Here is a 20,514-nt window from a genome sequence, read left to right on the forward strand (position 1 = left end):
AAACCCTAAAATATTACAATTTACAAAAAAAAAATCAAAAAAGTAAATAGTAGTAAAAGGAAAAATATGTATATAATAAAGTAATAATAACAACAATAGTAGAAAACGAAGAAAAAAAAACCAAAAGAAAAAGAAAAAAAACCAAAAAAAAATTATTTTTTTTTGGAAAAAATAACCAAACTTGGTTAATTGGGTACTCCCTACTCTAGGGTACACCCTATACCACCTGACTGGCGACTATCTATTCACCGGCAGATTCTATTGTCTTCTGCTCTGGATATCGTGATGATGCGGAAACTAGATGAACTGGCACTATTGTTCTGTAGGTACTTTTGCTTCCCGGTAACGGCAAATAATTCCGGATAATTGGGGAAACAAAATGCACTTTCGGAACACACTCTTGGTTAGATAAGAACCAAAAAAAAAACACCCGTTCTAACACTTTTGTTTTTGTGAACCACTAGCGAGGGAAAAGTACGTCCGCTTGAGGTAAGTGATGCGAAACGAATGGAGTTTTATCCTATGGTTTCAAAAATAGTTTTGTGCAATTTTAGGACTCGCTGGTGTTGAAAAAATAGTTTTTCATGCAGTAAAATGAAGAGAGATTCCTATTGAAAGATTGCTTTCCAATAACCTTCTTCAACATAGCAAACTCATTTGTAGTCCTTATTGTATTCTGTTGATAATATTTGCTCAGTACCTGATTTCTGTACGATAAAATTTTTATGATATTAGTGTTCTGGGCCGAACGGGTCATCATGAACCAGTTTAATGGGAAAAATTATCAGTAGCAACATGGCCATGCTGATAGCATTTACGGTCAGCCTTGCGCGCCCAAGAGGTTTTTTCCGAAATGTCGAGCACAAGTCAGCCCTAGGCTGGCTTGTTACTAGAAACAAGTCAAAGTCAGTACTTAATACAGTCCACTAAATAGTTTATGTTGTATGCAAGAATTTGAACGGTTTTACATCATTAAGAGCAAGTTCACTGGTGTTGGGAAAAAGTGGTAGAAATTTTGACATTTTGAAAATTTTACCATGCAAAAATGTTTTCAAGATCTTGGGGCGTTGTATTTTTTACAACACTGTTTCTATTTCAGCCGTACGTGATAGAAATATTGCTATTTTTGCATCACAGTATGCGAAAATACAACACGTGTTGTAAAAAAAACAAGAAGGCCACAGATCTTGAAAATGTTTTTGCATGGCAAAATTTTCAAAACGTGCCGTAAGTGTCGAAATTTCTACCGCTTTTTCTCAAATGTATGATGCTATCGATTCATGTCATCCAGAACAATCCTGATCAGTTAACAAATCCGAAAAGTGAATTCTTAACTTGCTCGATCCCATTTCATGTATTTATAAGACTTTCTTCAAAACATATAGCAAATCGGACGATGACTTGTATTGTTTACTGTTTATTCAAACGCATTCTACAGTTCATTCATTCTTAATTACTAAAACTGAAAGAGTTTAAGCAAACAAAAAATGCTATCAGACTTTTTCTTGTGAAGTGTCCGGCGTAGATTTCTCCTTGATACACACTGACTATCGCATTTGGTGAAGAAAACTGAATCCTTGTGTTGCGTGAGATTTGTGTGTATTTTTGTTTTTCGACGGAACGTTTTCTAAATGCTTCTTAGTAAGTGCGGTATTTTAAATGTACTTATGCTCAATAATTTGGAATATTTACGTTCCTTTTGTCTACGCCTAGGCAAATGGTTTAATCCTTATGAAGATGTTCCTTCTCTTTGATTATTGAGAAATCTAGCCTCATCCAGACGATCACCAACACAAACAATACATACAGGAAACCAACCACCAGTAGCGGTTCCTGAAGCATCATTACTCGACTAAAATTGTACTTTAGATTAAAGTCGGTGATGTGATGCTCGACAACATTCTTTTTGCTGAACGAAATAACTGGTCGGCCGAATGTGTCCAAATAGGTGTAATGGAGTGAATCGGGATGGCGAGTTACCGAGTACGGGGCAATCAATTTGATGTTGGTGGATCCTTCTGGAAGAATGATTTTTGTGGTCACTTCATCTACCACCATATCATCAAAGATGTGATCGAGTACGCGCATTTTCAGCAAAAAGTTGTCTCCAGTTTGGAACAGATATTCGAAACTCGGCACATTGTATCCTAGGGTGTAGTACGTCTTCCATCCTCCAAAAAGTGGGAAGCGTGGGCGGAGATCCAGCTCAACGGAATCCTTCAGCACTCGCATGGCCGAGGTAGAAATATTTCCATTCGTATCCCGATAGTACACTCCGGTGGCCGAAGCCGGAAGAAGTGTTTTATAGGACTTTACGCTTGCCTGATTAGAACGGGAATCCTTCTGGTAATCGTAGCGCGAGAATGGCCCCTTCAACGATGCTCCTGAATGGATGATATCGATGGATTCCTCGACGGCGATGTTACCCCAGTGGGAAACCTCGATCACACGCTCCAGCCTGGTCACGGTCAAGAATGGAGTGTAGTTTTCAAAGTGGATGGTAATCGGTTCACTCGAGAAAGCTGAAAATACAGAAACCATTTTATCAGATAGGTACTTGTGACTAAATCATGATTATCAAAATATGTGGATAAATTGAACCATACATGATTTTGTTTTAAATCAATTTCTTTCCTATGGTCAGACATAGTTTCATGATGCTATGAAAGATAAGTTATTTAAAGTTTTACTAAAGTGTATCACGGAGAGTAAAATAAGCTGCACAATTAGTTTTTACAGGTACTTAGTATTTTTTTGGTGGGTTTGGTAGTAAAAGTGGTAGATAGTTTCTTTTAAGCATCATCGTTTAGAAAATAATGTAAAATTTTACTAAGTAGTAATAATTCTATACTTAACCGATTAGATTACAGGAAACAAAATTAAAAAATCAACTCACCCGCAATGTTATCGTACGGTCCATATGTGATGGTGCTGTCAGCGTGGACGGCCGGCTTAAATTGTGTGAAACTTTCCACATTCCGGGAGCTCAAGTGTACTGTTGTCTTCTGGGTGCTGGTGCGGAAGGGAGAATAGACGTAGGCGTTGCCAAAGTATTGCACCAGCTGTCGCTCAGTTTGAGCTATTGCAGTTGGGTAGGGAAGCAATGATTTTGTAAACACCGTTTCGATATAGACGACCGGATTTGTTGTACCGGCTGATGCTGGCAGAGTCATCGAAAAGGTGGCACCCTTGGGGGAGGCAGTTTCTGTTAGCTTCAGATCTTTCTTGGACGCATCCTTAGCCGATATGAACGATAGCCGTTCTCGGTCCTCGTTTGGTACGATGAACAGATAACTGCTGATGGCTTTCTTTGCCTTGTGCTCCAGCGTTATTTTGTAGCTGACTTTAACCAGTTGGCTGGTCAGATCGATAGTTCGGTCTACGTTCTTATTTTCGATTTCTACATCGATAGCCGATTGAGCACAGAAAATACCGGCTACAAACAAGGCCACCGCCAGAACTCCTTTACCCATTTTGCTTACCGTTGTCGAACGTTACCTTTTCCAGATACGGTTCTACTAGATTTTCCTTATTATTAAACGAAGACAGAATGGAAAAACTCCTTTTTCACGATTTTCTTTAGAAAATCGAGCCGTGGAAAAGACACGCAAACAGAACCGGTCGATTGCAGAGCCTGACACCTCGAAAGATTGACGTGTTCGTGCGCTGTCGATTATTTCAAAAGGGTTGCCCGATGTATATTTTACACTGAGAAACAAAAGGCAATCTAAATTCAGATTGTGAACATTTAGGCGTTAAAAACAGAAGTTTCCTGGTTTGACCGATGTCGCCTCCGATTCACTCTTTCACAGTAATTCTAGAGTTTGTTTTGATTAGGTCGTATGAGCCAACATAAACAAAATCGAGCTATTCACTGCAAACGATTGAAAAACATGTTTTCTATTGGCGTATTTTTTTTTGATTCCGGATTTGGCTCTGGAACCGTCAGAATAGAAAAACGAGTTTCGGGTTTCGAGTTATTCCATACGTAGGTGTGCGTGAGAACGAGCGCAATGTTTACATGCAGCTGTCATTTTGTTCTCCCTTCTAGATTTCTTCATTCAGTTCTTCACATCCGGATTGCCGTTTTTCGTGTCCGGATTGCACTGGACTGCATATAGTACGATTTTCCTTGGCTGAGAGGTTCAAAATCTTGGCAATAATCATTTGCCCGTTCATTATTTCAACTGTTTGTTTTCAGCCAAAAACAGCTGTTTAATGTTTTGACAACAACGTTGAGAGTATTGGTGGACTTCTCGCAAAACTGACTTTTTTCTCAGGGCGACTCCGTCCCTTTTTCGAGCGAACCTAGGTTGCCTCTCGAGCAATAAATGAGCACGATGACAGCAGTTAGAGCGAACCTAGGTTGCCTCTAGTTTGCCTCCAGGAGTAAAAAAATACGGTATATGTTAGGTAAAAATTTGGTTTCATTTGATCAATAAATAAATTTTAGAACATGATTTGAAATTAAGACGCATAAACACTTTTTCATTTTTTAGTGCAAATTGGTTTTAACGACGTTTTGCGCAGCACTGGATTGCCGTGATGCAAAATGACGTAAAACAACATTTCGTCGGGTTGGTTTTTGCAACGTTTTGCATTTTGGAAGGAAATTCACTGCCAGGTGCTGAAATGTTAATTTATTAAAACGGGAATCGTTTATAAGAGTGGTTCTGATTATCGCAGTGAAATAAATTTCTTTATCTTGTTACTGGGTAAGTGCAATAATCGTTAGATTTATGTCTAAATTTCTTTTTCAGCTCGATAATTTTTCTCCCAACAGTGGCAGTCAACATAAAAGCTTCGGATGAGCTATTTCTGTGGTTTCTGCACTCTATGAATGGTTATCAGCAGAGTCCCAGCTAGTAATCGGCCATTTCCAGTTGAATAGGAACCTGATTCACAGTCCCTCGCAGCACAGAATCCAAGCTGCCGCACAGAGGTGATTAGAGATTGCTAAACTCTAATGTTAAGAGACTTGGACAAGGCCCTCTCACCAATTCTGTAGAGCGCATATCACCCGCAGACAACGCTTCAGGGATTCAAACGTAAGTCCACTTTATTTAATCCTCTTTTTTAAGATGCTTGAGAATTATTTCAATAACCGTTGGAGGAATTTCCTCAAATTACTTGCCAATAATTGAGTCATACCCCAGAGGAGCCATAATATGTTTAGAAATTATGAGAAATTTAGTACTTAAAGCAAATTATCAGAAATAAGCGAAGGTTAGGACAAAATAAGTCATGTTATCAGATAAAACAAACCAATTTGCGAAACGACGTTTGAGCCAAAAACGTAATGCAAAAGGTCGTAAGTACTTGTTTACCCGAACATTTAAATTTATGCCTGTATCTCTTTCACTGGCACATTTCTTATCTATTATTGTATCGCATAACAATTTTTCAGACAATTCTGAGTCACATTTGAAAAACAAGATTTGAAAATGTGTTACAAAACTTCAGCAGCGATTTTCTCGAAACAAGTTGGGTGGCTCATACGACCTAATCAAATAAAACTCTAGAATTATAGCCTGATGTTTGTACAAACAGCACCATGCCACAGAGGGTAGTTTGTACAAAATATTTAGATCCAGACCGCCGTTTGCGCGATCATTCAAACAGTGCCATACACGATGAAAAATCGTATTCACAGCGACAGAGTTTCATCAAAAATTTACTGCTACACTCGATAACTCACTAATTAAACATCCACTATGCCGAGAAAGTTGAAAATTTCCCAGTATTTGCCTCAGAAACATTTGGGTCTAAGTGCAAGTTCAACGAATCAAGGACGAAAGAAAACAGAAGTTAAGAGACAATTTTCTCCTCCAAACGACGATTTGTTTGAAAATGCCGTATGTTCCCTATGATCAAAAAATAGCTCTAAAATGGCTAAAATATAAATTCACTATGTGGAATATCTGACACAATTAGTTTCCATGGATATTGCGTATTTTTAAAGGGTTATCGACGAAGAAATTAAATAGGATTTTAAAAATACTCTTCAGATTTCAGAAGCGTTTTTCCTCGGTTCGATGGTTTTTTTCAGTTTAAATGGAAAACAAGTCAGCTAGGAACCATTCCAGGCGGATTTAAGATGATTCATCACGGATTTTCGGATTAAAAAGCAATTGAAAAATAGATTTGTTTGCTAGATTTATTAACCTACCAAATCAATATTATGGAATTAGTATAATAGAAATATTAAAAATATTTCCGCAGGATTAGCGAGCCGATACGGACACTTGCCATACTCGAATGATGTTATCGGAGTAACCGGCATACAGCGTCTGTCCATCGGTAGACCAGGCCAGCGACAAGCACTGTGGTGGATCAGCCTTGGATGGCTTCAACTCTTCAACCATGGTCTTGCAAGCCAGATCCCAGATCTTGATGGATGGACCATAGGCAACGCACAGCCAGTAGCGGTTTGGCGAGAAGCACAGAGCGTTGATGACCTCATTGTGCTCCAGTGTGTGCAGATGCTTGCCGTCGTTCAAATCCCACAACAAAGCTTTGCAGTCCTTGCCACCGGATGTGCACAGCGAGCCATCTGGGGAAACAGATACCGAATTCAGGTAACCGTTGTGGCCAAGATGATCGGTCTTCAGCTTGCAGTTAGCCAAGTTCCAGACCTTGACGGTACGATCCCAACCAGCAGATACAATGATGGGATTGGTGTGGTTTGGCGAGAAACGAACACAAGATACCCAATCGGTGTGACCATCCTCTTGGATGGTGTACTTGCACTCGGCCAAGGTGTTCCACAGCTTGATGGTCTTGTCGCGAGATCCGGACACGATCTGACGGTTATCCACAGAGAAGGCTACCGACAGAACATCCTAACAATCGAAGAAAAAGATAATTAGTACCTTGATAGAAATTGAATACTTGAATTTGAAAAAAAAAAACTTATGTATATCCAGAATTGATCCTCCGCTTGGAAAGCATTTGTATCTCAACCATAAGGCGCCAAATTACCAGAAAAATGTAAACCCGGCAAAAAAGACGATCGAGAAAATTAATCTTGCACGCTCTAAAATGAACACCATATTGAACATTAATTTGATTCGACATGGAGCTGGGATTGTGCTAACAAGGATCAATTCTGGATTTAGTATTTATGTTTGAAGGTTTAGAAAACTCAGTCAACTAATTCTACGAATCAGTACCTATTCGGCGAAAGAGTCGATTTCCCGCCACTCAAGTTCAAGGAACACGTCGTCACGCTAGCTCTACTGATTTCTTCTGCCACGCATTGGCTCTAATTTTTTTTTATCTTCTGCCTCGCATAGGCTCTATTAAGTTCCCTACCAACGAGACGAATATTGTGAAAATATTCGTTTCAATCTTCAAATAAGAGAAACATTGCTCTGATTCGAGGTACCAGACCCCGAAAAAGAAACATAGTTTCTATAAGTTTTCATAACTTTTCACCTATTCCAGTAAAAATATTCCCCTTTGAAAACGCTGTCACACCTTGGTATGATCTTCGAAACGACGAGTAGATTTTCCAGCAGCCAAATCCCACAGTCGCAGTGTCTTGTCCCACGAGCCGGAAAGCGCGTAGTTACCGTCCGAGGAAAGCACTACATCGCTGATAAAGTGCGAGTGTCCATAGAGACGCTTCTGGGGGATTCCATACTGGGAATCGTCACGGGTCAACTTCCATACAATGAGGGTCTTGTCTGGAACGGAGAATGAGGTTATGTTAGAAAGAAGTTATTCCGGAAGTTAAATGAAAGGTTTTTTCAAGTCTGAATTTGCAAATTTATCAAGAAATCATGATACAGAAAGCGTGTCAGGTAGGAAAATTTAAAGGTTATGCATCAATTCATCAAGAGAGGAAACCATGCGGTTTTGGAGAGGAAGCCATTTAAAATCGACAAAGATTACTCACCACGAGACGAAGACAGGATCATATCCGGATACTTCGGATTGGTTGCGATTTGGGTAACCCATCCGGAGTGCCCAACCAGTTGGCCTCGAAGCTGCAAAGTTTCAGTCATTTTACACTATTTTAACCTTAAAATGGTCACTTAAATCTTGACTGCAGAAAACTGCTGCCGTGTTGGTCCACGTTCAGCGAAGAAAAGAAATCGGAACGCGGACTTCACTGTCAAATAACCAATGTTGCCAGTTGTTTTGCGTCAAATTGTTTGACGTTTGCTCTGCTTTATCCACTCGCCTGGATATAAGATTCTACACTCTAAATTTGGAATACTCAGAGCCCGGCTACCTTTTACTCAGACGTCACCACATTGTTGACCGATGACATTCATCGGGTTCACCGCATTGAATAGCATTCGTTGCATCGCATTCACTATCCTAAGCAATCAAAAGTTCGGATAACATTCCTCTATCAGGTTTGATCAGCTTAATCGAGTATGATAATATAACTTCTTTTCAGCTCAATTTTTAAGTAGTTAAACGAACTTTGAAGTTGACAAAAAGTTCGCATAAATCGTCAAACAACTTCTAACCAGCTTCAAAATCCACTTTAAAGCAGCATAAAAAATCGAAAAAATTACTCTTCTGCTCCTTCAATTGCCTTCTCAAGTCTGCTATTTTGATTCATATTAATCACTATATTTGCTACTCACTCACATTACATTTAAAAAACATGTTCTTACCAAGCCTCGAACCCGAGCTCACCGCTTGAAAGTTGAGATCCATACTTGTTGCCCTATATGAACATCATGAGTAGGCAACGATTTTACTCGATGTGATGATTTTCTTTAAAACGACCTTCAGGTTCTTTATTTCTACTTAATTCCCACTTTCAAGCTGTTAAAAAGTTCTTGCGGAACTTAATGTGTACTTCATATAGCTGTTTCCCAAGTAACGATGTGTTTATTTATGCAAACACGTGTTGAAGTTCGAAAAAAGTAGATTTTAGCCTTAAAATCTACTTCAAAGTTTCTATAATACGAAGTTGCTTTTGAACGCCCGTTGGAACTAATTAAAAACTTTCAAGTTTACAAAATAGTACAACAGAGATTTTTTACGAACTATTGAGCTGTACAAAAAGACTTGCAACCCTTTGATAGCTACTTGAATTTGAAAAAATGAGAAGTACGTAACAAGTAGATTGTTTTTCTTCATACATACTTTAAAGTTCCCAAAAAGTAGAAACAGAAACCAAAACAGTACTTTAAAGCTTTTTTTGAGTATTGGCTGAACTTGATAAAGAATGAAGTTCCATGGACCTCGAAAAAGCATTTTGAACAGCAAAAAAGTTCCACAGAACTTTTGTACAGCTATATATGAACTTATTAGTTCGTTCCTTAAGTGATATTCGAACTTTTGGTTGCTTGGGATGTCATCGGCTACAAATCAGCCGACGGCTGATTTTATTGAACTCAAGAAATCAGCGGTATGATTACTCAGACGTTAAAAAACTCGACTCAGAGAGCCTAGTGAACACGATCAAGTGCTTGAAAGCGAGAATTGTTGATCAGTTTGTGCGGGGCAGTCAGAATTCGTTTGTTTTCGTGCAACAAAAATTGGAAAATTATGGTTAATATTCATTTTAAAGGTAGTTTCTAGATATCAATCCGATTTTATTTATATTACAGGGAATTTTCCCAACGTTCAAAAGAAAATATCAACTGAAGACTTCAGTTCACTTAGTGTTCCGAATTAATATTTCGTCGGAAAAGTTTATGGAAAAGCCCTGCAGGAATGACCGAAAAGCTCGGAAACTTCCGGATGTGATTTCCCGTGGGAAGTTTCCTTTGTAGTTTTGACAGGGAGTGTCAAAACTTTCCACCGCTCTGTAATTGCAATTGAATGTACCGGAAAAGCAACATCCGGATCCGCAAGCCCTCGAATAATAAAAATAAATTTGAGTTTGGCGGCCGAGCTAAGTTTTGAGGTTGGCCTGTCGAACTCAAAGTTGCTACCACTGAAATTCTGTTTTGAACCAAAACAACTTAATTTTGAGCTTGAAAAAAGGAGCGTGTATGTTTTGTCAAAAGGTGTGAACTGTCACCACAAAAGGGAATTTACCTCCATCCAATCGACCCACACGCTCTTTTTTTTAAACTCAAAATTAAGTAGTTTTGGTTCAAAACAGCACTTCAGTGGCATCCCTCAACTTTGAGTTTGTCTGGGCAATAACAAAACTAAGTTCTGATATGCATACTCAATACTAAGTTCGGCAGCCGAACTCGAATTTATCCTTTTTTTCGAGGGTAGCTTATTTTCAGGGAATTAAAGGATGATTAAAATTTCTTGTACCCGGATGTTGCTGTTCCGGTACATTGCATTGCAATTGCAGAGCGGTAGAAAGTTTTGACACTCCCGGTCAAAGAAAACTTCCGGATGTTACTTTCTACGGGAAGTAAACAACATCCGGAAGTTTCCGGGCATTCCAAGCCGCTCACCGTATGATGACAATGACGGACAGAATTTTACGCTGTCATGGTGAACATGCATTCCATCATAGTCTTCCGGTAATTGTTCCGGAACGACAAAATTTTGCGACGTGTTCGTTGGTTGCTGTTCCGGTTCGAACTGAACTCGCTAAGTGTTTTCAGTCCAACAAAGAGAGTTCAATGTTTAGTTCATAAGGTCGAACTCAGCTTTGATCCCTCGCCGAAGGAAAAAAAAGGATCAATTTTGAGTTCGCAGTTCGAAATCCATTTTGAACCATCGCAAGGAGGAAAACGGGTACTTAACTTTAAGTTCATAGAATCGAACTATATTTTGAACCTCGGTCGTACTTAATTTTGAGTTAAAATAAAAGAGCGTGCATATCCCGATACACGCTAGAAATTATTAAACCATTTACGATTCAAAAATAACCATTTTTGACCTTTTCCCGGGAAATGTCATTTTATGAGTTCTTCATGAGAAGTCATAAAATGACTTCTTGGGGAGAAGTTCGAATATGGTTATTTTTCAACCGAATGGGATTCTGGAGGAGAAGTTGAAAAATGGTTATTTTTCAACCGAAATTCAAATGAGCTGCTTTTTCAGATTCATGATGATTTCTCAAAAAACTGTCAATAACAATCAGAATTTTTAAATTAAGTATTCTTATTTATTTATGATTCTCAAAAAAATTTTAAAAATTCAATCGAATAATTGAAATTGTCACCAGCTTTACACCAACAGCAGCCGAATCACCTGGTAGCAGAAGTAAAGTTCCCCCGCGAGCGCTAACCAAACCTGATAAGAAAAAGAGCTCCTGCGGGATGGCCAATACTATTATCACTGCTATTTTTAACGGGGTAAGGGGTGGAGAAAGAGGGCCTGGTGAATAATTTTCGATTGGCTGGTGATGTTTTTTTCAAACATACCGCTTTTCAAACAACAGCTCCTTCCGGATGGTGTGATAAACGATTCCTTTTGTACTTCCATTTGCTGTGGCTGGAAACGATGGACCGGTGAGCGAGGCCTCGTCCTTCTCAATGTTGTTGATACTCCCAACACGGAATTGAACCGGATTCATCCAATCGGTACCCTGAATTTTTTTATGATGTAGGAATCGACAAATAATTTGAATAAATCACTTACCTTTCTCCATCTCCTACAAATCCGAAGTTTCCACGATTCCCAGAACCGATTTTTCGGGAAACTGGATGCTGTTCCGCGGAAGAAATCAAATTGCTTTATGGGCGTTCGGCTGCAATTTGACCCGTTTTCAAAATGGCGATATAGAGAACATCAAATTATTCAACCATTTTCTGGTTTATACTCGAAAACTACCAAAATGGTTAAAATTCTTTCAGGAAAAATTATTGAAAAATAACCATATTGGCGGATTTGAAGTAAATATCATAAAATGGTTATTTAAGAACTATAAATGGTTATAACAAATCGAGCGTGTAGGAAATTTGACAGATGAAAAATTTCGCCGTTCACATATTTAGTAGGGTGCCGATTTAGTCTGGCTACGAATCACCATACTAATGCCATATTCGTTTTCATCTGGTGGAAAGATGGTTGTGCACCAACTGCTGTCAACTTCATATAAAAAAAACGCTTTGACAGCACTTGGTGCACTACCGGTGCACCACCAGAATGAAAACGAATATGGCATAAATCAATGACCCTATTTAGTTTGCCGATTAATCGGGCTACGCTTGCATAACAAATAGGTGCCATACTAAATCGGCTGATGAGTAGGCTCACACAATTACGCATGATTTGGTAGCACAATAAGTTGATCGACGTAATCGGGAGGGATCGGTCAATTAAATAGGTGTTCGTAGGACTCTATTTAGTTGGCAAACTATAAGCCTATTTAGTATGGAATGGTCATAACTGAATTAAGTTTTGACATCTGTTGTGTGATGGAGTTCATCGAAGGGAAAGCTTGGCCCACGATAGCACGGAAATTGAAAAAGAACGCCAGAGGAAAAAGTTTACTTCTAAAATTGCTGTCGAATCGGAAAAAAATGACCCGGGAGCTGGAATTGGAACTCCAGGAGCAGAAGAGCAAGCTGAAGGAAGAGATGCGCGACAAGGAGGAAAGGCTGCTTATGGTTTAGGAATTCATTAGCACCCCGGTTGGGAAAGTGGCTCGTTCCTGCGTTGACTGCGTTGACGAATTGGCCACACCGGTTACTAGCCGGGTTACTTCAACGAATGCCAATGGAGTTCTCTACACTCCAAGAACGACGAGAGTAAGTTTCATCTGAAAGTTTTTAAATTCCTCATGTTTCTATTTAATTTAATAACTTTCGCAGGGCGTAGCAGTGACCAATCCCCGTCATCGGAGGTCTTGCTCCAAGGGCGAAGGTTGGCTGGAACACCGTGCTGCAAATCCAGTGCCACTGGGAACAATTCTACGTCCCTACTGTAGAGAATATTGGTAGGATAATGAAAATAAAACATCTGAACCTTTAAATGTATGTTATGATTTGTGGTCCACTCTATTGTAGAGAATATTGGTTTTATATATTAATATGTAATATACCCAAGTAACCATAAGCACTAAAGCTTTGCATTTTTATAGCTTTACACCAGCATTCAAGGGCTAAATTACACTATATCAGCACATCAAGTGCAATTTTGCATTACAACAGCCCTTCGAGTGCTATGCTGCATCATTTTAGAATTATACCACTCTTTTAAAATGCAACTAGGATTTTATCAGCTTTGCACAATGCTTTTGAAATGCAACATAGCTCTAAATCAAAATAACAAATGCTATATTTTCTAAGCATTAAATTGGCATCACACAAGCTTGCTTTAAGGCTTTTTAGCACTATGTAAGTACTACAGTGGCATTAGGCCAAAGCACATTAGCATTGATTGATGCTGAATCAATGCAAATTCAGGGCACCAGTTGCTAGAAATTTGATTCAAATAGGGCTTATTTTTCAAAGATTTAACGTGGACCTGATAGGATCACAGGCAGAGTCAATGTCAAATGTCAGAACCATATATGTCATGAGTTCGATTCCAGGTCATTTTCAGCTGAAAAATAAAAAAAAATATCATGTAGAAAATTCAACCCGAGAGATCCCCTTAATATGCATAAGCGAATATGAAAATAGTAACAAATTCTGTATCATGGCAGAAAAATGAACCAACCAAAAATCCAAAAAATATTTTTTTTCCGCATGGTGGAACCTCATTTGAACGCCATTTGCATTTTCCCAGCATTTTGCCCGCCAACGCTGTATAGCATCAACCAATGCTAATACAGTGCTTTTATAGGGTTATACCAGTTTCTGCACTAAAGCAGCAGTTAATTTCGCCAAACCTGCCTCACAGAGCTAAAATGGTGCACAGAATCAAGCTCTATAGCTGACGTTAGAGCAGAATTGGTGCTAGATTTTAGTGCTTATGGTTACTTGGGTATACGTATATATTACTTTAACTCTGGAATCAATGCGAATAGAATATGTAATAAATTAGGAGTATCTACAATTCGTATGAACCGCCCTGTATTATTGGGTTGATCGGTTTCGAGTACATCGATTCGATTGTCGGAACAGCATTAAGAGAGAAAAATTATAATATACTCAATTTGCAACGCTCTGAGAGAGCGAGAGATCAACGGCAGGTTCGATTCGAGCAGATTCCGTAATAACCCTGTCAGGAACGTTTGCTCAATCGGGCCGATTGCAAAACAGACATGGCGGTACTCGAATTCTAGCGGTTAGAATTCGGTCGGTTATCGGCTCGATTTCCATCCGCCTGCTCGATTGCTCGAAAACAGACGATATTTATCGCAGTGCTGCATGAACAAAACGAAACACAGGCAGTTTTCAATCGCAGCAATATGGGTGCGTGTTTCGTTTTGGTGCGCGATTGTTGTGAATTGTGTTGTGAAATTTGATCGCTGTTCTGTTTCAGCCGTTTCCGCTGTTTCTTTTCAGAAATGATAATTTAATAAAAAGCGAGGTATGTTTGATTGATTGAATTCTAAATAATCAAGTTTTATTTATATCATTTTCTAACCCTTAATTGTCCCCATAGAAAACATCGAACCATGCAAACAAAGCTTCCAAAGCTGTCCACACTGTACAGGCTCTGGTGGAATGCTATCCCGGACATCGTATCCGGATCCGGATCCCGGACACGCTCTAAGGTGGGTGGCTTCCCTTGGATTACTTTTAATCAGTTTTCGGTGTGATCCTTCAAAAGGGAAGCAATGTCACAATTATTTACTATTTACTTATTAAAATGATCTTTTTCAAGATTGAAATTTTAATTCTTGTGGATCAATTCAAGAAACAAATTTCGAAAATGTTTGATTGATTGAGTTCTAAATAATCAAGTTTTATCAATATAATTTTCTAACCCGTTATCGTCCCCATAGAAAACATCGATCCATCGAATTCCAAGGAAATGTCCACACGGTACGGTATCCAGATCCGGATCCCAGGCACGCTCAGAGGTGGTGGCTTCACTTGGATTACTTTTCATCAATTTTCGGTGTTATACTTCAAAAGGAAAGCAAGGTGAGTACCGTTGTCACAATTATTTACTATTTACTTATTAAACTGATCTTTTTCAAGATTTAAATTTTAATTCTTGTGGATCCAATATCTATAAACACAAAAAAAATATTGATAATTACGTGTAACTGAAAGTTGTTGCCTTTAAAACAATTCAACAAGTAATGAAAAAAAAAATCGTTTTGATTTAGCACTACCCTGACAGAAAACAGTATCTCTTCATTTAAGTCAGCTTTATCTTTAGAATAATTTTTTAGAGAGTAATAGAATAGTACAGACTAGAACTAATTAATTCACTTGTTACTATCGAATTGTATTTCCTTGACCCTAACTATGATTTTATATCGATGGGCTGACGTTAAATCAATAAAGCACAATTACAATATTAAATAAAAAATGATTTGATTTTACAACAAATGTCCTCTAACAAAAAGGAGCATGACACTTGTCGTAGTTTTACCGTTCAAAACAAATTGCAGCGTAAAAATTACAGGTTCAATAATTATTTTCAAGTTTTCAATCCCACTTCATCAATTTCCTGTTCTGTTTATAAGAGACGATATCAATCACGTTATTTAAGTTAGATTTATTATAAGTTTGAGCTATAGGCTTCTTATTATATATTGATAGATGATAGCTGCGTTCAATCGTTAGTAGCGATTGGTTTAGACTAGTTTCTGTTAAGTGGTCGTTGTTCAATCCAGAGGTGCCAGGTGTCCTGATTTATCAGGATTTGTCCTGATTTTCGAGAGACCGTCCTGATTTTTCAAAAACTCTCTAGTTGTCCTGATTTTTAAAAATTTGTCCCTAAAATGTCCTGATTTGTCCTGATTTTCATGAAAACTTCTTAAATGTGATAGAATTTGTAGTTAAACTATGAGACAATCGTATACATAGGTTATAAAATTGTTAAACCCATTTAACAGATGGTAATCTTCGGTTCAGATGATATTCAAATGGTGTTTTTCGATATAAACTACCGGCTTGTCAAAAAGCTGTGTACTGTTGTTGCATACATCGAGGCGTTTACAGCACTTGTATTGCGCCTTTATTTATGCAATCTAAGCAGAAATCCTTATTATTTTCATAAATCAAGAGGTGTCCTGAAAAATCCTGATTTTGAACATAGTGTTGTCCTGATTTTTGACGAAACCACCTGGCACCCCTGGTTCAATCGGCTGATGTTTTGGTCGAAACAGATCTGGTCGTTGTTCAACGGAGCAAGTTGAAATCGATCGAAACTAGTCGAAACCGATCCAGCTCGAAAGCAGGATTCATTTCTACCACACTAACACACATGCAGCGTGTGTGTTAGACAGAGAGCATGTTTTTGTTTCGTTTTCGCCATTTCACTTTCGTGCTCTGAATGTTTGGATTCAGTCGGCGGTCGGTCTCGGTCCTGTGTGTTTCGGGTCGAGATTATCGCTGTGCTTCCAGCAATTAATTTTTCATGCATGATCTCTGCTGGCACCGCAATCAAACGGTTTGATGTGGTGCTTGCGGGAGATACTTTTGAACTTTTTAGGTACCAACCAAAGCCGTGCGAACCCGCCCCCATGGAGATTTTTTCCAAGTAAAATTTTCGTAGAGTTCCGGAATATTACTTGACCTTAAAAGGTGTTTAATAATAAGTGTTGAATTAACACTTTAATCAACCTAATTTTATTTGACGACATTATAATTGAAAATATGTTAAATTGTAAATTTTAAATTGCAATTCAATTAACCTTTTGTTTTAATTCAAACTCTAAATAAGACATACAAAAACACTAGCTCGTCATTTGAATGGGTTTTAATTAAGAAGTGTAACTGAATAAGAACATAGTTTGAAAAATAATTTAACGCTTTTTGACAAAAATTGAAAACAAAAACGTGACATTCTAGAATAAAAGTTTCGAATCAATTATAAAACTTTCCTTAATACTTCAAATAATTCTGCGAAAAAAGCTATAGAAGTTTTCTATTTGATGACTTTTGCTCATTTAATGAATTTTGAAAGAAATTTTAAACCAAATTGAATTTTAGAAAAGCATAAATGTAATCGTTTCGCAGGTTCCAAAAATTTTTTGATGAAAACGGTCTGTCTGGAAATTCGTGTGTACAATGCACAAAACACGCATTAGTATTGGTGAACGTATGTTCAACGGACGACCTGGTTGAAATCGGTCGAAGTCAATTGGAAAGAGACAGATTATCAACTGTCAAAATCCATTCCTACTTGTTTCGACCTATTTCAACCTGTTTCGACTAACTTCCATTGAACACACATGATATGAACTAACATCCTATTTTGCTTTTCCTTTTTTCTCTTGTCTTTTTGTATTTCTTTTCATGTTGCCTTCTGATGATGGCGAATTCGCGTCAAGTTTGGAAAACTCGAACAACCCTCAAGCCATCTCTTCACAACATTGTACCCCGAAGATGGATTTCGCATGATGTGGTTGTCATCCCAAGGATTTAATCAACACCTGAAAATGGACGAATTGCTTAACAAGAAGAAGCTTGCGCCAGACATCGCAATGTCTTGTAGCAGAAGAGGTAACAAAAAATAAATTAGAAGAAAAAAACGGAAAAATAAAATACAAATGAAATAAAAGTCTCTAGCTTTTTGTAAACAAACCGAAAAACCTAAATGAATGGCAACCATGCTAATCGGTCCAGAAACGGCTCAAAAAACCGTTCGGTTTCGGTCCGAAATCGATTCTTTTTTTTCGGGTGGACGCTTGGCAATCGGCCCGGAAACGGTTCGAAAAATCATTCGGTTTCGGTCGGAAATCGGGCCGTTTTTTCGGATGGACGCTATGGCAATCGGCCCAGAAACGGTTCGAAAAACCGTTCGGTTTCGGCCCGAAATCGGTCCTTTATTTCGGAGGGACGATGGCAATCGGCCCAGAAACGGTTCGAAAACCGTTCAGATTTGGTTGGAAAACGGTCCGCTTGTTTTGACATTTGATCTGCTCGAACTGGTTGAAAAAACTTATCGTCGCCCGAAAAAGTGTTTCATTTTCGCACGATTTTCTACTAAATTCGGCCCGATTTCTTATACGATTTCGGACCGATCGAGCAGATGTACGGACAAAAATCGGGCCGATTTCGGGCGATTTTTCCTGTCTGGGAAGAAGGATTGATGATCCAGTTAACTGAGCGAGCTTGAAAAAGAAGGATTGTTCAACAGAGTTTTAAATTAGTGTTTGATAAAGAGGATTTCAAAAGAAATCGGTTAGTTTCTGGTGCAAATACCTGGTCGTTCACGACAATGGCGTGGTTGTAGGTTCCAATTTACAGCTTCCAAAGGAAGGTATGTAATTGTAAGTGTTTCCAGCAGATTCTAGTCTTTACAGTGTGAATAAAAAGCTAAAAATTTCTCAAAGTTGAGTTTTAATATTTGGAAAATGGCGGTATGAGTGAAATATGTGACGCTTTCTTGGTTTCTTGATCCGCTTGATGAGGGAGGTTATACAATGTTTTTTAATTGAAATTGTTTCCTGTTTAAGGGACGGACTGTGTTTAATGTTTGGAAAATGGCGGTATAAGTGAAAAAATGTAACGCTTTCTTGGTTTCGTGATCCGCTTGATGAGGGAGGTTATATAATGTTTTTTTTTTTTTTTAAATTGAAATTGTTTCCTGTTTGATGGACGGAATGTGTTTTCCAAAAGTTTACTTATTCTTTTTTGAAGATATTCATGATGTTGATGATTTTTTTTTTCGAATTGAGTCAATTTTTGCTTTTCAAGTGCAATATAAAATATTAGAGACTTATAATTACGTTACTTTATTTTTTTGAGTAATTGAAAAAAAGGTTGCGATCAACTGACTTGGTTTATGAAAACAGTAGAGTAACAGATGAAAATCAAGATATGCATAAAATTCTCCAAAGACTGATGGACTTTTGAAGGCAATTTGTGAAAAAAAAACTTGGACTTGCAATTTCCTAGAATTAAAAAGATTAAAATTAAAAAATAAAAAGGTTCGAACAAAAAAGTCTTATTGGGGTGAACAAGGCTTTACTGGGGAAGAACACTTAATAGCTCATTTTTACAACAGGTTTATCTAAAATTAAAAAAGAACAATTAAACAAAATGGATGATTGAAAAAGACATCGTAAGAATATTTTATTGATTTTTGGAAAAATATTGAAATTAATCAAAACCTGTTTCTTTGAAGTGAAACTTTATTGTGATAAGGTCGAGAAATGCAATAAAATGAGTGTGTTTTAGTTTTAATGCTTTCAAATCCTTGAGTTCAAATATCAGCTATTTATATCACGACATTGTTAATATAACATAGAAAGTTAGCTTTCAAAATCCAAGTTGGAGACGTATTTAAAAAAAAAATAATGGTGATTTCTACAAACAGATCAAATGGATTAAATGAAACGAATCAAAATGATACTTCAGGCGAGGTTAACTGATTTCAAAATGTGAAAAAAATTGAAAATTGAAGTAAACGAAATAGAATAGATATACCTGTTTTTAAATTAATAATATCTCCAAGAAAAAGTTGATATACTTATGGTTGTAGATACGATAAATTCGAATTTTAATGCAGCGATTCTGGATCGATACGATTGAAATTTTAGGCGTTGATCAGTGTAAACCCCTGAGTGGGGCAGTCCAAGTGATATTTTGGTGAGACAGACCCCTGAGTGGGGCAGTCCAGATGATATATTGGTGGGACAGACCCCTGAGTGGGGCAGCCCGATCAATTTTGATGAATGGGACAAACCCCTGTGTGGGGCAGTCCAGATAATATTTTGGTGGGACAGACCCCTGAGTGGGGCAGTCCAGATAATATTTTGGTGGGACAGACCCCTGAGTGGGGCAGTCCAGGTGATATTTGACGAGACAAACCCCTGAGTGGGGCAGTCCAGATAATATTTTGGTGGGACAGACCCCTGAGTGGGGCAGTCCAGGTGATATTTGACGAGACAAACCCCTGAGTGGGGCAGTCCAGATAATATTTTGGTGGGACAGACCCCTGAGTGGGGCAGTCCAGATGATATCTTGGTGGGACAGACCCCTGAGTGGGGCAGCCCGATAAATTTTGATGAATGGGACAAACCCCTGTGTGGGGCAGTCCAGATAATATTTTGGTGGGACAGACCCCTGAGTGGGGCAGCCCGATCAATTTTGATGAATGGGACAATCCCCTGTGCGGGGCAGTCCAGATAATATTTTGGTGGGACAGACCCCTGAGTGGGGCAGTCCAGATGATATATTGGTGGGACAGACCCCTGAGTGGGGCAGCCCGATCAATTTTGATGAATGAGACAATCCCCTGTGTGGGGCAGTCCAGCTAATATTTTGGTGAGACAGACCCCTGAGTGGGGCAGTCCAGGCGATATTTGACGAGACAAACCCCTGAGTGGGGCAGTCCAGATAATATTTTACTGAGACAGACCCCTGAGTGGGGCAGTCCAGATGATATATTGATGGGACAGACCCCTGAGTGGGGCAGTCCGATCAATTTTGATGAATGGGACAAACCCCTGCGTGGGGCAGTCCAGATAATATTTTGGTGGGACAGACCCCTGAGTGGGGCAGTCCAGGTGATATTTGACGAGACAAACCCCTGAGTGGGGCAGTCCAGATA

At 38.5% G+C, this 20,514-nt stretch overlaps 2 protein-coding genes and 1 long non-coding RNA gene across 4 annotated transcripts; all 3 read right to left on the reverse strand.

Annotated features, from left to right (window-relative positions):
• Positions 1-1,401: 1,401 nt before the first annotated feature.
• Positions 1,402-3,657, reverse strand: LOC129745535 (dolichyl-diphosphooligosaccharide--protein glycosyltransferase subunit 1). The gene is made up of 2 exons (XM_055738654.1): positions 2,897-3,657; positions 1,402-2,522 (listed from the first exon to the last, which is right to left on the reverse strand). Exons 1-2 carry the CDS (start codon positions 3,471-3,473, stop codon positions 1,723-1,725), a joined length of 1,377 nt encoding a protein of 458 aa, XP_055594629.1. The 5' UTR covers positions 3,474-3,657; the 3' UTR covers positions 1,402-1,722.
• Positions 3,658-6,139: 2,482 nt separating this feature from the next.
• Positions 6,140-8,106, reverse strand: LOC129745536 (guanine nucleotide-binding protein subunit beta-like protein). Its single transcript, XM_055738655.1, has 3 exons — positions 7,901-8,106; positions 7,480-7,688; positions 6,140-6,842 (listed from the first exon to the last, which is right to left on the reverse strand). The coding sequence occupies exons 1-3, from the start codon at positions 8,007-8,009 to the stop codon at positions 6,225-6,227; spliced, it is 936 nt and encodes a 311-aa protein (XP_055594630.1). The 5' UTR covers positions 8,010-8,106; the 3' UTR covers positions 6,140-6,224.
• Positions 8,107-11,101: 2,995 nt separating this feature from the next.
• On the reverse strand, positions 11,102-11,643 carry LOC129745537 (uncharacterized). Of its 2 annotated transcripts, none has more exons than XR_008737152.1 (3): positions 11,524-11,643; positions 11,307-11,470; positions 11,102-11,223 (listed from the first exon to the last, which is right to left on the reverse strand). It is a non-coding gene; the product is annotated as an uncharacterized LOC129745537 (long non-coding RNA). The 2 variants fall into 2 exon arrangements; XR_008737153.1 differs by having other exon boundaries at positions 11,104-11,220.
• Between the last annotated feature and the right edge of the window lie 8,871 nt (positions 11,644-20,514).

The sequence above is a fragment of the Uranotaenia lowii genome, chromosome 2, assembly GCF_029784155.1.
Source record: "Uranotaenia lowii strain MFRU-FL chromosome 2, ASM2978415v1, whole genome shotgun sequence".
NCBI lineage: Eukaryota > Metazoa > Arthropoda > Insecta > Diptera > Culicidae > Uranotaenia > Uranotaenia lowii.

Excerpts from the sequence above, each read along its gene's own strand:
- LOC129745536 (XM_055738655.1), bottom strand. The coding sequence starts at position 8,009 with ATGACTGAAACTTTGCAGCTTCGAGGCCAACTGGTTGGGCACTCCGGA. Across the intron at positions 7,689-7,900 it reads GATCCTGTCTTCGTCTCGTG|ACAAGACCCTCATTGTATGG; the intron begins GTGAGTAATCTT and ends TCTCCGTTCCAG. Across the intron at positions 6,843-7,479 it reads GTTTCGAAGATCATACCAAG|GATGTTCTGTCGGTAGCCTT; the intron begins GTGTGACAGCGT and ends TTCGATTGTTAG.
- LOC129745535 (XM_055738654.1), bottom strand. The coding sequence starts at position 3,473 with ATGGGTAAAGGAGTTCTGGCGGTGGCCTTGTTTGTAGCCGGTATTTTC. Across the intron at positions 2,523-2,896 it reads ACCGTACGATAACATTGCGG|CTTTCTCGAGTGAACCGATT; the intron begins GTGAGTTGATTT and ends CTGTATTTTCAG.